Here is a 15,689-nt window from a genome sequence, read left to right as displayed (position 1 = left end):
AGATAGGTGGCTAGCAGATACCTGGCTTTGGCATCTCCCATGGGATATCTGAGGTGGATCCCTGCTTAGCATGCTGGCTTTTATAGATCACCTTTGAAGGCGCATATCTCTTCCTAGGACCCTAGGAGCCTATCTCATGTTTTGCGGATCACAGTGTTACTGTGAGTTTGTAGGTGCTAAAAGTTAGGTGCTATGACACTGATTGTTGAAATGCCTAAGTCCCTTTGTGGATTCCACCCTGAGTGCTTGTTGGCCTGTCTTTCTACATCCAGAGCTGGACATCAGTTCATTTTCTGAGAGTGAATATCATTACAAATGGATTTACGGTAGAAGGATTCTTGTATTCAAAATGCTTTTTGCCCTTCTGGATCTCATTTTAAAAGCAGTTTAGTTACTCTTACTTAACCTAATATGTAATTAAATTGTTAATGGGCAATCTTTTTGTTGTATGTTTGTACAGTGCCTAGCAAATGGGGAACTGATCGGGCTCCCTAGGCACTTGAGAATGAGATTCACAAAAGCCAACAAGCTGAGCAGCCTATACTGTATGAGAGAGGTGTTGCTTAAGCCCCACCTCTCAAAGAAATTTATACACCTAACTGGGCAGGAGAAATGTAGGGGACTTTATTGGCAGAAACTTAAGTACCTAGGGAATTTAGGCACCTACTGGGTTATGCAGCAGCTGAATGGGATTTTGGAGATCTGTATTTTCGACTTGGGAACCTAAAGTAGCAGTTAAGCACCTAAATCCCTTTGTGGAAATTTCCCTTTTCCTTTGGTGGCTGAGGCATCCAACCTCAGTTCAGCTGTAACTACTTTTCAGGAGCTGGTGTGATTGACTACATATCTCCAAAGATATTATTTAATGGAAGAAACTTATTCCTAGTACCACTGTTACAAACTTTACCTGTATTAGCAGGTGTTAATCTTGTTATGCTGTAAATTTCATGTGCTGTTATTGCTTTTTTTAAATCTTAAGAATTGAATTCTTTCAATAATCAGTCACAAAATATTTTGAAACTTACAGCAAATTTGAAATTTGATTTAAAAGTTTATAATCAACCTTAAATTAGCTGGCAGTTGCATACAAATCAGAGCATTTTAATTTTACTTCTAAAAATATGTTGGAAGATTCCTTTCAACATATTATCATTCATTCCCCCCACTCCCCCAATAATTACAGTACAGGTTGGAGTCAGTTGCAGGATTGGGGCCTAAAAACACAACACAGACAAAAGGTGGAAGAAAGAATGTATTATTCCCATTTCGTAGATGGGAAACTGAGACTCAGAGATTCAATGAATGGCCTAAAAATCACACAGGAAATCTGTGGTAGAGCTAGGAATTAAAACCAGATCTCCCGAGTCAATCTAGTGCTTTATCCATTATCTAATATCTTGTAACAAAACAACTAATCTTTTACCTAGAATAAAAAACTGGGCTGGTCCACTAACATTGATACTCAGTAAAATAAGTAAAGTTGATTTTTATCAACAGAAAAAGGATCTTTAAATACAGGAAACCACAACATTTAAAATAAGGTGACAGTGTGACGACATATTTTCCTTAACAGATCTGGTCAGCCACGGATAGCATATATTAACTCAATGTCAAGGAAGTGTTCAGTGATGGATGAAGAAGATGAAGCAGTGCTAAACCTAATTACAAAGTGTGAATGGGACTTGAGCAAACCTCTTGGAATAACCGGATCTGCTAAAAAGGACCCTGAAGTAGAATTTCACAGTTTACAAAGTATGTTGATATACATTTAAAAATCTGTCATAAAAATTAGGTAATTAGTGAATAGTTTAAAAAGGAGATCTTCAGAGTTTAGGAGCCATATCTTTTCTGTTTTTGAATATTTTCAAATTATCACTTTAGCATTTTTAAAGCAGTCTACTTACTTTGCTTGCATAAAATAAGACTAAAATTAAAGATTTTTATGTATTGAACTGTATGTAAACATTGATATTCTTTGCTTACTTTTCCACTGAAGTCTTTATTATGCATCATATTTTATATGAAACATGCTATATGGAAGAGAAATTGAGTAAAACCTCCATTATCTTGTGACACATCCCTTAGTAGAAACTTTGAAAAATACTATGAAATAAAATGCTCCTATAAAATAAAAATCATAACATAAGTCCAAAAGAGTTCTGTAGAGGTGCAGTAGTAGTACTTTCCCTCCATGCAAGTACTATATCCAGAAACTTATACTGGAGCCCTAAGAATTCTGGGCCATGTCACCTCCCCCTTGAGCTATTCCCACGTATTGGAAAGAAAAAGTGCTTTGAGGGACTTCCTTTTGCATTTGGGAATGGGGTAGGGCTGGACTGGACCCCTGTAAAAGTAACAGGAAGACTGACGCCTCAGACTAGTGGATCAATCCTCCAAGATCCAGGGAGGCCCTGTGGCTCTCTATAACTACCCTCTCTTCACACTTAGATCTATTATGTTGCAACCCTATTAAACTTAGCCTGTTTTATATAACAACTAAACTTTAATCCAGTCTCTGATTTCCTAAGGTATTCGCAATATGGAAGATAATGTTGGCATTACTATGAATAGGAAATCTGAAACCAGACCCAAGAGCCTACAAATGTGGAAGCAACAAGCAAATATGCCTATGGTAAAAAAAAAAACAAAAAAAACCCAAGACAGACAAACTTGTATTGTGTTGTCTTTAACTATTTGAACCTGTAAGCTACCATACAGATTTTAGGAGAAACACTAGATACACAAGTGCAGGCTTATAGGAATGCCCTTCCTCTGGCTGTAAATGAAGTAATCTTAAATGTTTGAATCTAGTCTTTGTCAGGTATATTCAGCTTAGTTCAGTTGATGGTATTGGTTCAAAACTGGGATGGCTACCACTATTGGTTCAAAGCTCTTGTGGCTACCACTATTTTAATCACATTCAGTCCTGCTCTGAGTAGGGTTAGGTAATACAATGATTAAAATGCTGGCAGTTAGACTATACTAACTCTCATTCTAATGCTACCACCAGTGGTAGCAACAGTGGGAAATTTTAGGACTCCCATTGCATAAATCTGTACTGCTACAGCTGGCCCAGGTCAGCTGACTTGTTACTGAACTGCAGGGCTATAAAATTGTAATGTAGACGTTAGGGCTCGAGCTGGAGTCCAGACTCTGCGACCCTCCCGCTTTGTGCGGTCTTAGAGCCCCACGAGCCAAAAAACAAAAATCAGCTGACCCACGTCAGCCATGCATCTTTTATTGCAGTGTAGACATAACCTTAGTGTTCTGTGAGTTGGTTAGTAGAAAAAAAGTTCAAAATGGAGCGCTGCTTTTATTGGGTGGGTGGTTGGTTTTTATTAATATAGTTTCAAAAGAATGCTAGGTGCCTGACAGGCAAAATCTCTTTGGCAGAAATGGGTGGATGCTGATTAAAATCAGTCGTAGAACCAACACAGTATCCATTAATACATGTAATTACTAATGTGCAGGTTGGTTTCAATCCCCATTTGGCACTGACCTGGTACGTGCCAAAATCCAAGGAATTTAAATGTTAATGCTCAGAGCCATATATAATGACCATTTTTGCCTGAATAGATTTCAGTTTACATTCACAAAGTGTGTCTTTTGTGTGTAGGTGCCTTTGATAGGTAATGGAAAAATATTAATCAAGACAAGTAACCTAACATTACCCATTTAGCCAAAATTAAAAAGGGAAAAATAAAGATATCCTTCTCCAAAATCTTGAACAAATAGAGGTGTTTTCAGTGTCTTGAAGGTAAACAGCTTTGGAGTAATTTGGATCGGGAGGAGAGTGAGCTCCAAAGCCTAGGTTTCCTTCATGGAGAAGGCCCTGTCGGCAGCCCCTTCCCTTTTAAACCAAGGCTATTTCTGGTTTTGGCACGTCCACTGCTTAGTAGTATTGCATGCAAAGAGAGGCTAATGCAGAATGTGCTGCAGACTCAGTGGTATTTTAGAAAAGGACCATTTAAATCTATGCTCCCGAGACTTCATTGGCTACCAATTTAATCTGGGTACAGTTCAAGATATTGGGTTTTTTTGGTCAGAAATTCATTATTGCTTGGGCTCTGACTGCTTAAGCAGCCACCTCTCTCCTTATACTTTTGTCTAACTGTTGAGACCATCAAGTCTTCTTAAATTGACTGGCCCCAAATTAACATGAGGGGTCTCATGGCAGAGTGTTTTTCAGAGGAGACGCCTCAGTTCTAGATCTTGCTCCCTTCTTTGAGAGAGAGAGAGCTTAAGGTTCTTAATCTTTGGGTCACATTGCAAAGCCCATCTGTTTTTTTGTGAGAGAGTTGCTACTTTAAGTAGGCGAGTGCTTTCTGAGGCATGGAGAAAAATTTGTATTTGCACATACAGCCTGAGTCTGGCCTAGAATAAAAAAAAATTTTTTTTAAAGGTAAGATATGAGTTAAAGTGAGAATAGAGTTTCAGAAATTACTCTTAAATTATTCCCTAGAATTTTGCACTAATGCAGGGTAAGGGCTTGTCTATGTGAACATTTAGTTTGCGGCAAACAGAGGTGTGAATCTTCCCTGCCCTAGCCTGCTATGGACCAACTGTCCCTGTGGACCCTGCTAATACATCCGAAGAAGTGAGCTGTAGCTCACAAAAGCTTATGCTCAAATTAATTTGTTAGTCTCTAAGGTGCCACAAGTACTCCTTTTCTTTTTGCATATTAACAGTTTGTTAGTGTGCATTGATTTAGTTCTCTGGACTAGATCAAAGTGCACTAGCAAACTGTTAACACCCATCAGCAGGGTCCACATGGACAGTTTAGTGTGTGGCAGATTCACACCCCAAGGTGCCATGACCATCTTGCTAAATATTTCAATGTTCTGGTCCAGTAATAAATAATAAGCTGAGTACTGTTCTGTTTCTATAAAATCTACTATTGGCTTCAACATTTGTTTTCTATCTCCCTTTTGAAAGGGTGAAAAAGTAGTGGGAGAAAAGGAGAATTCTAGACAAGCACTTTCAAAATGTTTTCTTGTTAATGTATTTATTCACTTACATGTCCTTTTAATAGGAAGTACAGTTAATTCAGGGAAGACATTGCCTGCCAAAATTTCTACTGAATTGTAAACTCTAGGGCCCCAATCCTGCAAAGATTTATGCAGATCCTTAAAGTTAAGCACCTGCATACAAGACTTCATGGGTTTGGGATCTAAGTGGCAATACGCTTTATGTAAAGATGAACTAAAGTTTAGAAATTTTTCTTAATAAACTATTCAGCATACCAAACCAGTTACAATGTGTGCTCAAAAGTACAACTATCTTTGCACTTTAAAAACAATCTTATTTTAAAATACATACCTCCTTTATTTACCTGTACCGAGTCCTGGATTCTGTGGCTTTTCCTATAATAGCTGATGATATGATTTTAAGAAGCAGAATAAGGCTTTCAAGGCATAAGTCTTGATTTGAAGCACTTTATCAGATTTGCAGTATAGTTTCCTGAGTGCTATGTTTTCATACTGATTATGTATTGATATTTTTAAATCTAGGATGGTAGTTCAGAAAACAGAAATGCGTTGAAAGTTCAGGAAACTGACAAAGGTAACAGTTGTTTGTGTGTTAACCTTGTGCTGTATATTATGTCTGTGTACAAAGAACAATCTGTAGTACAACAAATGAGTAAAGATTATGTAGTTTTTAATCTAATTTGTCAATTATAGGATATTCCAATTTAATGGGACTATTTACCATTAATTTTACTGCTATGGGAGTTTTACTGACAAATAAAGGAAAAACTGAGGGCTTCAACATGCATTGAGAGAATAATTTAATCTATTCTAGTTTTGAATCATTGACTTCATGTTTGTGTCAGATGCTTCTATCAACAATAAAATTACTCATTCTTGGCCCTGTAATAGCATTTGAAAATATTTCAGGTTCATACCTTATGCCAATAATTCTGCATCCTGTGTATTGCTATTGTGTGGAGACCTACAGGAGACTCATTTGAATGTTGAATTAGAAATTTATAAAGCTATACACACTCAGTTTCCTGAATAAAGATTTAAAACGTGGATTAATTTCAGTGCAAAAATAAACAGACATTTATTTACCATTTTTTAAAAAAAGTTAACTCTGATAGAGGATCACCAACGAGTATTCTATGTTACAAATTCCAAGATGTGTGTTTATTATGTTACTTCCTACCATCTAATTTAAGGGGATTAAATAAGTTTTTAAAACATAATATAATTTGTTTCTAGAGTACAGAAATTTGCCTGATTGTTCACCAACTCTGCCTGTTGTACATAATACCATTAAGCAAGGGAATGAGAAAAGGAAAAATAGCACTAAAGTTACATTTTCAGACAATAAGACTGAAGATCTTCTTAAGAGAGATCCTAATCTGAAATTTCAAGATGAGGCTGAATCTTATAAAAAAATTACAACCCATGCCAATTTCACACCCCATCCAGGTAACAAATGCAGAAATTTTGTGCTCTTTCTTGAGTTGTTCAGTTAACCTCTATAATGCAAACTTTCATTGTCCCCTGTGCGTTTATATGGAAGTGTCTGGTTACAGCAGTTCTGCTATCTCATTTGTGGTTTTCTGAGTGTATTTCTAATCTTTCTAGTCAGACCTCTGTTAAATCCAAATGAAAAAACAAACAAACCCCAAACTGTCTACAAATCCAGTGAATTTCCGTGTGTTCTGTATTCATTAGTCAGCAAAGTCTGCATAGTGTACAGTCAGATGTGATTACTCAATCAGATTATAAACAACTTTTTGAAATTCTAGTCAAGATGTGACTTGCGTACATTTTTATTTACTCACAGGTTGGTGAAAGACGAGTGTGTCTCCCGCACCTCACATCCGGTGGCATATAGGAGTCATAATGGAACTGCAAGGGCCCCAGAGAGAATTTTCCCTGGTGCAGGACCAGCATGGGACCAGCGTACATGGCTCCGTGCTGCCCCTCCCAATTTGACAGTACCCGGCATAGGGGCATGGCAGAAGGGAGACTGGCCATAGCATTTGGAGCAACATTACTAGGGGTTGCTCTTCAACCCAAAATAGCTGGAGAGGTTGCCATAAATTAAAGAACCCCTTGGAAACACTCTGACTTACACTAAGGGCTGTAATGGCCCTTAGAACAGGTACAATCTGGTAGACCCAAAGATGCCTGGAGCAGTGCTATCTGTGCTGAGCTTCTTGAGACATACACCACAGAATCTAGCCCAATAGCTTATTTCAGTTATTTGGGGGAGCCTCTGACTAACTCTCCCTCTCCCCCTCTTTTCTAGAGAAAACAGAGTGAGCGCTCAGAGAGAAATCATAGTAGAGACAAGGCATACCGTAGCTAGTAGAGGTCAAGCCTATGCCCCCCAGGGAGCTGCGAAGTAAAAAGTAGAGCAGAGTGAATAACTGATTTTTCAGTTTAGTGACTGAAATGAAAACAAAGTTTGTTAGAGGTCAAACAAAGTGAAATATTTTGTTACTTTTAAAATTTAAACAAGTCTAGCTAGATATCAAAATGAAACTTTGTTTTGAAACGTTGAAATGTCTCATTTAAAAAACATTGATACGAACAATTTTCTTTTGAATTTTTCTCATTTATTGAGCTGAAACTATTTTCTGAAATCAACCCAGATTTGTAAATAGATTTAATTGCCCTGAAAATGCATTTTTTTGGCGAATAAGGTATTGGACTGAAAAATTTCACCCAGCTCGAGTAGAAAAGTACCAGTGTGTTGTCTCCACTGTATGGACAGCCATCTCAAGATAAAAAGTAAATAAACCCCCCAGACCTTTTTCTTGTGCAGTGAAGACATTGTCTTAAATTAGCTCTAGGAGGACTGTGCAGCAGCCACAGTCTCCAGAAGGAATTTTGGTTGAAATCTTCTTGGAAGGTCTCTGATTTAATATCTGGTCCATGTCAATGGCCCCACCTAGTGGATTTTTCTAATACTGCTGTATGTTTGCCATTTTACAAGGATTGTTTAATAAATGAACTCTCCACTCATTTCCTGAAGTATGTACCCATATTCTAGACTATAGTAATGAAATACTTTTATTCAACTAGTGTCTTTCAATTTAAGTACAAAGGACTGTTGTTGGCCACATCATAAACAGCTGTCACGTAAAGAGCACTGGAGCCAAATATTACTTGGTTTGACTTACTCAGTCTTCACTGATTCCATAGCATATTAGGTTATCATGAACATCAGTACTTTAAAAGTTCTAAATGCTACTGTCATGGAATGACATTTGTACTACGCCCAAGTAGTGGCTCTGTAGTTAAAATTTTTTGGACAGTTTCCCTTAGAAATTTAATTTTGATATTAAGTCTTCCATGTAGCTTATCATGCTTACGCTTAGGACAGAGGTGTCTTTTGTTTTTGTTTTTTAATTCAGTAAATGTAAATTTGGGCTTCAATCTTAACCTGCCTCTAGTTTTTTAAACAAACATTTTACTGTAACTATTAGAATAATATCTCTACATAATGCTTGCCATTTGTTTTCAATAACATATAATTGTAAGACTGAGTGGCACTGTACATAATATTGAATGACTAGTAGACTTGGGGTAAATCTGTTATTCATTTTGAAATAATGTATATAATATGTCCTTTAGATGTCATTCAGTGAAAACATGCTTATTTCAAAGCTGAAAAAAGTTAAATTTTCCTGACCCATCCTAGTAATAAACCTGTTCTCTGAACCAATTAACTTTATAATCTCTTCACCAGTATTCAGAAAAAAATAATTCAACCCTTGTTTAAAAATGGAATGTTCATGTTTTGTTAATTTTGACTTTTGATGCTAATTTAAAAGAACAAGGTCATTCTGTTTAAGTGACTCTGTATTTTTTCTTTTGGAGACTCTCAAGAAATTTCTTCTCCAGTCCTCTCCTCTCCAAAGATACATTCACAGGCTCAGAAGATTTTTAATACATTATCAGCATCTAGATTACTTTGCAATAGAATATCACATAATGGAGGAAACCAACCAGTTCAGAACCAAACTTACCCTGCAGCTTTGCAGAAAAATAATGGACAACCTAATGTTAATGTGAATGTGTCTAAACAAGAAACCATGCAAGAGAGTGGCAGAAACCATCCCCCTTCCATTCAGGGACCTGGACCTGAAGAGCAAAGGCCAAATAGCAAAACTACAGATGTCAGAGAGGTAAATGCTAGAACAGAAGAGTTGGTAATTTCTTTAAAATGTTTAGTTTCATTATTTATTATTAGACTGAACTATTAAAATGGACAATTACTAAAGACAAAACAAAAGTGTTTAGTTTTTCCTCAACCAATACCAATTTGTCATTGGTGCACTCTTTTTATCCTTCCATGAATGGATGCCCATAACATCCACAGTAGTTTAGCGTGGTCATTATCTGATCTGACACTGCAGAATGCTACCACTGAGGAAGATGGTTTAGGAGTGACTATTAATCTCACTGATGCAGTAAAAAAAACCTGAGGATTGTCAAGATGACATACTGACAGTTTATGGCAAGGCCCTGTGTGCTTTGTTGTTTACTGGACCTAACCTTTGCAGCAAGGCCTCCTGACTTCTGTGGCATAGCAGCGCAGAATTCTGTGTTGCCCTGGAATTTCTGCAGCAGCTTCAAGTTAGTTAATAGAAAAATTGTTAGATCATCCTCTCCAGCTCCCTAAAAATGCAGGATTGTTTTGTTCCTTACAGTAAATAGAAATTATGATTAAAATTTTGGGAGTTGGCAACAGTCAATTTTTTGAGTTTTTTTTTTTTTTTAAATAAAAACCAAATACCCCATGCTTATTCACAATTTGGGAGATAAATTCCCATCTTTGCTCCTGCTATTCTTTGGCAGGAGAAAGTTTTATACTGTAGTGGCTGCAACTTCACAGAGACATACTTTTTAAAAATGAAAAATTACAATGTATTGAATATCGCAGTAATCAGTAAACCTTGCAAAAAGACCCTGTTCTTGCAGGATTCATTTTTATATGTATCAGCTCTCCCTGATGTAATGGTTGTCTGAGTGAAGATTTTTCTGTGTATGTTTAGTAAAAGCTTCTATCTCCCTCCCGAAAATTGTCCTAGAGCAGACTGAGGTAACTGGGCACTAGACCCTTGGCTAAGTTGAGAGGGACTTAGTGTCAGATGGAGATGGAGCTTCATTAAGCTCTGCTGAAATTTAGTAGATGCTGATCTGAAAGCTCAAAAAAACTTTCAATCACTTACAACTTTTTACTTTCCCACTGCCCAAACCAAGCAGTACTGTATGTGTATGGTGTTTCAAATTCCATTTGTTTATGCTGTAACTCTATTCAAAAATGTTTAATTACAGTTGTTGTCCTGGAGAAAACACATTTTTCTCCCTCTATGTGTATATATTACACAAGAAAAACTACATTTAAAAACATTAAGCTTGCAAATTCAAGTACTCAAAAAGTTAGAAAATGTTAGAATTAATGTTGCCTGGCCCCTTCCATGTATAGGTTATAAATAATACAATTATGTGATCTTTAATTATGTGATCAAGTGCTGTTTTTTTTCCCCCACTGATCCATTTCCTCATTCAGTGCAAAGGAGCTTGCTCTGGGGATGAATCAGGATTGTGAAGTGAAGGAGGCTGTTGTCTGGATCACCCCTGCCTCATTTGTTGCAGAAGTTGGAAGGTGTGTAGTGAATGAGGCAGGGGATTGCAGGAAGGGAAAGGATGGTATCATGGTTAAAGCAGTTGAATTCTGCCCTCGGTATTGGATTCTATCCTTGCCTGTGCCACAGAGTTCCTGAGCAGTGTTAGGCAAGTGGCGGGGATGGTGCATGGCAGTCCGGTCAGCATTAGGAACTGTGAGAGGCTCAAGCATTCTCAGTGAAGATGAAATCTTTGGAGATTATGGTAACTGAAGTCTAGGAACCCTCTACTGAGCATGTGCAGACTGGTTCTCCCCCCCCCCCCCCCCCGGCTTATAAATTGGCCAGATTTGGGCAAATTTATATAAGGGGGCAAACAACACATTCCTGACAAAAAGGCCACTCCCCTGTCAGATTTCAAGTCACCATTGCAAAGCATGGGGATGCCAGAGTTGTTCAGAGAAAAGATCATCAGAAGTTATTAACATGGGCAAAATGTATTTTTTCTAGCTGGGTTTTTGGAAATGACTTGTTTTGGCTGCAATTTCCCCCAACCCCCTCTTCTCCCCCCTGCCACCGCCAAAAAAAAAAACAGGCAAAAACACCCAACGTGTACAATTTCAATGGAAATGGTTAAAGTTTGGCAAAGTTATAAGCAACTGAAAACCGGGTCTTATAGTGGGAAGTGTCAGGCAACCTTAATAGGCAGTACAGTACTACCAGCCCTGCATGTAATGATATTTTACCCTCACGTAAATAAAAAATGTTGACAAAATTGTGGTCAGAATTTTTCCTAGACAGTTCTCCTTCAGGCAGAAACCAAGCATAGGTATTTTCAGACCAAAAGTTTTCAGAAATAAAAGTGTGAGAATACTGGGAACTATGAAGGAAATTGCATCTTTAAAATTAGCTGGTACTATAAGGCCACCACTGTAATATTAGTGTTGTTTTCTATGTTTGTTTGTTTTTTAGTAACCAACACCAATTTTGGGCCAAAACTACCTGACTCTGTCCCTTTAAATTCCTCTCTTTGTTGCATGTCACATTTCTGCAGTTTAAAAGGTTATATGGACCAAATTGAAAACATTTGCAGTTCTAATGCATGAAAAAGAATTTTTTTTTTTAATTCAGGTGTTTGAAACACATCAAGTAGCAACTCAATCAGCTAATAAACATCTGTATGAAGCAACACCTATGGAACATCTTCTGGACTTAGTGGACAAATATTGGAATGGTTATAAATCACTCCACTGCAATGAGAAATTTCTTTGTAAGTAGGAAAAAGATATTTTAACAGGGATTAGTGAACAACCGAAGATTTATATAAGTGATGTACAGAAAAATCATTATTTATTGAGGCTTGCTTGAAAACACAGGAGCTTCCTGGATTAACAGATTAGTGTGTTTTCAGGTTTTGTGAGTTTGCGATATAATTCCATCTTGAGTAGTGTAATTTAAATGATAGATTTTAGCCTATGTCTATGGCACGATAATTAGTAATCAGATTTCCAGAACCTAATCCAATAATAATAATCCACTCAACACATTATGAACAGAAGACAGACATAAGCAATTCCACATCAGTGCATAAGGTGGCTTTTATTTTACTTATTAATTGGACATGAAAACCAGAAGTGAATAAAAATACAGTGTTAGAATGATGGTATCAGGCCAGACAGAAGTAAGATGTTGCACCACTAATGTTAGACCAGCTAGCTTGGATCTTAATTTAGGGCTACATTGCAACCCAGCAGCACAAGATGCCTCTGTTTTTTCTACATCAGATACTCACATAATGGGGAACAGCACAGAAAGGGAAGCAGGCTCTTCAGAACCATTATGTCCTCTGCCTTGTGCAAATGGATGGGAGGGGGAAGAGTAGGGTGAAGGTTTGGCTTCCCTTCCCTCTTTGTCTTCCTCACCCTGTCGCATCCAGGTTAGCATAGCTGTGCTGTCATGTCAGGGAATATATGATGAGCTGGATATAAACCTGGCACAGTGAATTAGTGAAACTCCTTTTGCTACAATCACCTATTAAAAAGGAAATTAATTCATACATTTTATTTTACCCCCACCTTAGGTGCGGTACTGCTGTAATGGATCTACTACTATCTGTGTTGCTGTCAGGGTTCCCTCCCCATTCTGCACGCTGGGGTACAGATGTGGGGACCTGCATGAAAGACCCCCTGAGCTTATTTCTATCAGCTTAGGTTAAAAACTTCCCCAAGGCACAAATCCTTTCATTGTCCTTAGACAATATTGCTGCCACCACCAAGTGATGTAGACAAAAATTCAGGAAAAGGGTCACTTGGAGTCCCAATTCCCCCAAGCCCCTTCACCCCCTTTCCTGGGAAGGCTTGAGAATAATATACTAACCAATTGGTTACAATGTGAGCACAGACCAAACTCCTTGGTTTTTAGGACACTGAAAATCATTCAGGTTCTTAAAAGAAGAATTTTATTTATTAAAAAAAAAAAAAAAAGGTAAGAGAATCACACCTCCAAAATCAGGATGGAAGGTAACTTCACAGGGTAAATAAAAAGATTTAAAACACAGAGGATTTCCCTCTGACTCTGCTTCACAGTTACAAAACAGGAATGAAATTACCCCTTAGCATAGGGAAAATTCACAAGCTAAAACAAAAGATAATCTAACGCATTTCCTTGCCCTTACTTACAGTTTTTGTAATCTTAGATGGGTCATTTCGGGTATGCTTTCAGGAGATGTTTTACCTGCCTGGTCTCTCTCTCTGTCCAGAGAGGGAACAAACAAAGAGAGCACAAACAAAACCTCCCCCCATATTTGAAAGTATCATCTTTCTTTATTGGTCCTTTATTGGTCCAGGTTGTTTGAGCTTCTTAACCCCTTACAGGTAAAGTGATTCAGTACATCTGGCCAGGACGGATTTTATGTTACTGTATACATAAAGGTTGTTACCCTTCCCTTAATATTTATAACCATTGCTAAGGTGCCTAAGTTACTTAACTTCACCTTTGCAGACAGAGGTCTATAAAATCATGAATAGTGTGGAGAAAGTGCATAAGGAAGTGTTGTTTACCCCTTCACATAAACACTAACTGGGGGAGGGGTGTGTCACCCAGTGAAATTAATAGGAGGCAGGTTTATAAACAAATGGAAGTACTGCTTCACACAACACAGACAACCTGTGGAACTTGTTGCCAGGGGATGTTGTGGAGGTCTGAATCATCTGGCATTGGCCACTATTGGAAGACTGTATACTGGGCTGGATGGACCATTAGTCTGACCCAATATGGCCATTCTTCTATAAGTAGAATGAACAATATTAAATAGGAAAGGAGTGATGCAACTCAGATCTTTACAGATCAAAACTTCTGTGTTCTGTGAAATATCAGAATTTCCATGTGGAGATGAATTTCCAGATGAAGGTTATGAGAATGCATAATTAAGCAACAGGTAGGGCTACTGAGCATGGTATTTTTCTAAAAAATTCATTTTGTGTATGTGACAGAATGTACCCATGTCCACACCCTACACATTATTGTAATAATCTTTGTACAATGTATGCTATCATTTGGGTATCATTTGAAAACTTACAATTTGCTGGCCATTATTGTCACAATAAAATGTGTGTGGCAACATTGCATGTGAAGTTACAAGATTTCACTGTATGTTATTAACACATGTTCCAAACTGAGATTGGCAAACAGCTCTCTCTCTCAAACAAAGGAATGTGTGCTCTGCTTAATTTGCATTTAAGCAGTAAACAGAGTAATCAAGCAGGAAGGGGAAACAAAGGGTGCTTAAACAGGCTAGGAAAAGCAGTAGGGAACATCCTTCTCGTTAGACTCTTTGTTTCCTGAATTTTAGCTGGAAGTGTTTTTCAAGAGGGAGACTATAAAAAGGAGGGACAAACACCCTAAGAGAATTCCCCCTCCCGCCCCCCCGTTGTATTCATGGCACCAGAAGTGACAAAGGAAGCATTCGCTGGACTAGAGAAGGGATCCTGACCTAAGAAATTAAGTCAGTAAGACTGCTGAATGCATACGGTGAGAAACCTTGCTTGAACCTGATCTAGATTGTTAAGTTAGGCACCAGCAGTGTTTTAACTTTATTTTCTTGTAACCCTTTCAGACTTTTGTGCCCCATTACTTGTACTCAAAGTCTCTTTATAGTTAAACTTGTTTTATTGTTTGATCTAATCCAGTGTGTTTAAATGGAAGCGTCTGGGAAACTTAATTTGGGGTAGCAAGTTATGTGCATATTTTTTCTATTAAAGTAATAACAGGCTTTATATGAATTTGTAGTGTCCAGGAGAGGGCTGGGTTGTACAGGGCATATATTTCTGGGGGGAATCTAAGACGGGGTGTGTGTTGGCGTCACCTGCAGTATAACCAAGGCTGGTAAGAGCCAAGGTGTGGCTGGTTGGCTGCAGCACACAGACAGACATAGCTGGGAGTGAGCTGCGTGCTGGAGGCAACAGCAGCAAAGCATTGCAAAGGGCACCCTAGGTTAGAGGTCTGGGATGACACAGCTATCCATTAGTCTGGATTGTAGCATGATATGTCACAGTACAGTAAACTGAAGGGAGTAGGTGCTGCAGGCTATTTTGTTTGGTAACTCTCTTTATCATCTGCCATGAGGAATGGAGCTGCTGCCTCTGCTGGTTACAGTTTTCTTGGAACCCCCAATACATTCATGCAGCAGTGCCCTGCCCTCAAGCCTGGCATGGCTATCACTTTCTCCTAAGTGCAGCTCTTGCACACACTTGAATGAGACACTGCTGCTGGTTGGCAATGGGAGTAACTTAAAATCCTAAAAATTAGCCATCAAACATGTAATTTGTATTTCCTGGATTTTGAGTACTTGATTTATGACATAATACAGTTTTGATATTACCTTTCCATTGCAGAAATGTAGGAGTAGGATGTGTTATGAAGTTTACAGGAAAGCAATTTTCTTCAGTCCAGTTACACTTACTGAGCCGAGTTCTGCAATAAATTACTGTAGCGTAATTTCAGATTAACTCAATTGAAGTCAATAGAAATCACTGATCAGATTTTGTACCATTATCACTAACTACAGACATTGTTTGAGACCCTTGCCTAATCTGCT

The 15,689-nt window shown here is 38.0% G+C and overlaps 1 protein-coding gene across 5 annotated transcripts in view; it reads left to right on the top strand.

Moving 5' to 3' along the window:
* Positions 1-15,689, top strand: part of CEP72 (centrosomal protein 72) — a 67,258-nt gene that overhangs the window by 14,913 nt on the left and 36,656 nt on the right. For all 5 annotated transcript variants that reach the window (XR_013345248.1, XR_013345249.1, XR_013345250.1 and 2 more), the window contains exons 5-10: positions 1,574-1,752; positions 2,529-2,632; positions 5,511-5,562; positions 6,225-6,437; positions 8,844-9,151; positions 11,726-11,864. Coding sequence is in view for 2 of the 5 variants with exons in the window: in XM_077810895.1 (XP_077667021.1) it covers positions 1,574-1,752; positions 2,529-2,632; positions 5,511-5,562; positions 6,225-6,437; positions 8,844-9,151; positions 11,726-11,864 (995 nt within the window). In the remaining 3 variants the exon portion in view is untranslated. The remainder of the gene's footprint in view (positions 1-1,573; positions 1,753-2,528; positions 2,633-5,510; positions 5,563-6,224; positions 6,438-8,843; positions 9,152-11,725; positions 11,865-15,689) is intronic.

The sequence above is a fragment of the Eretmochelys imbricata genome, chromosome 2 (assembly GCF_965152235.1).
Source record: "Eretmochelys imbricata isolate rEreImb1 chromosome 2, rEreImb1.hap1, whole genome shotgun sequence".
Taxonomy (NCBI): Eukaryota; Metazoa; Chordata; order Testudines; family Cheloniidae; genus Eretmochelys; species Eretmochelys imbricata.
This window is presented reverse-complemented; position numbering and strand designations above follow the sequence as displayed.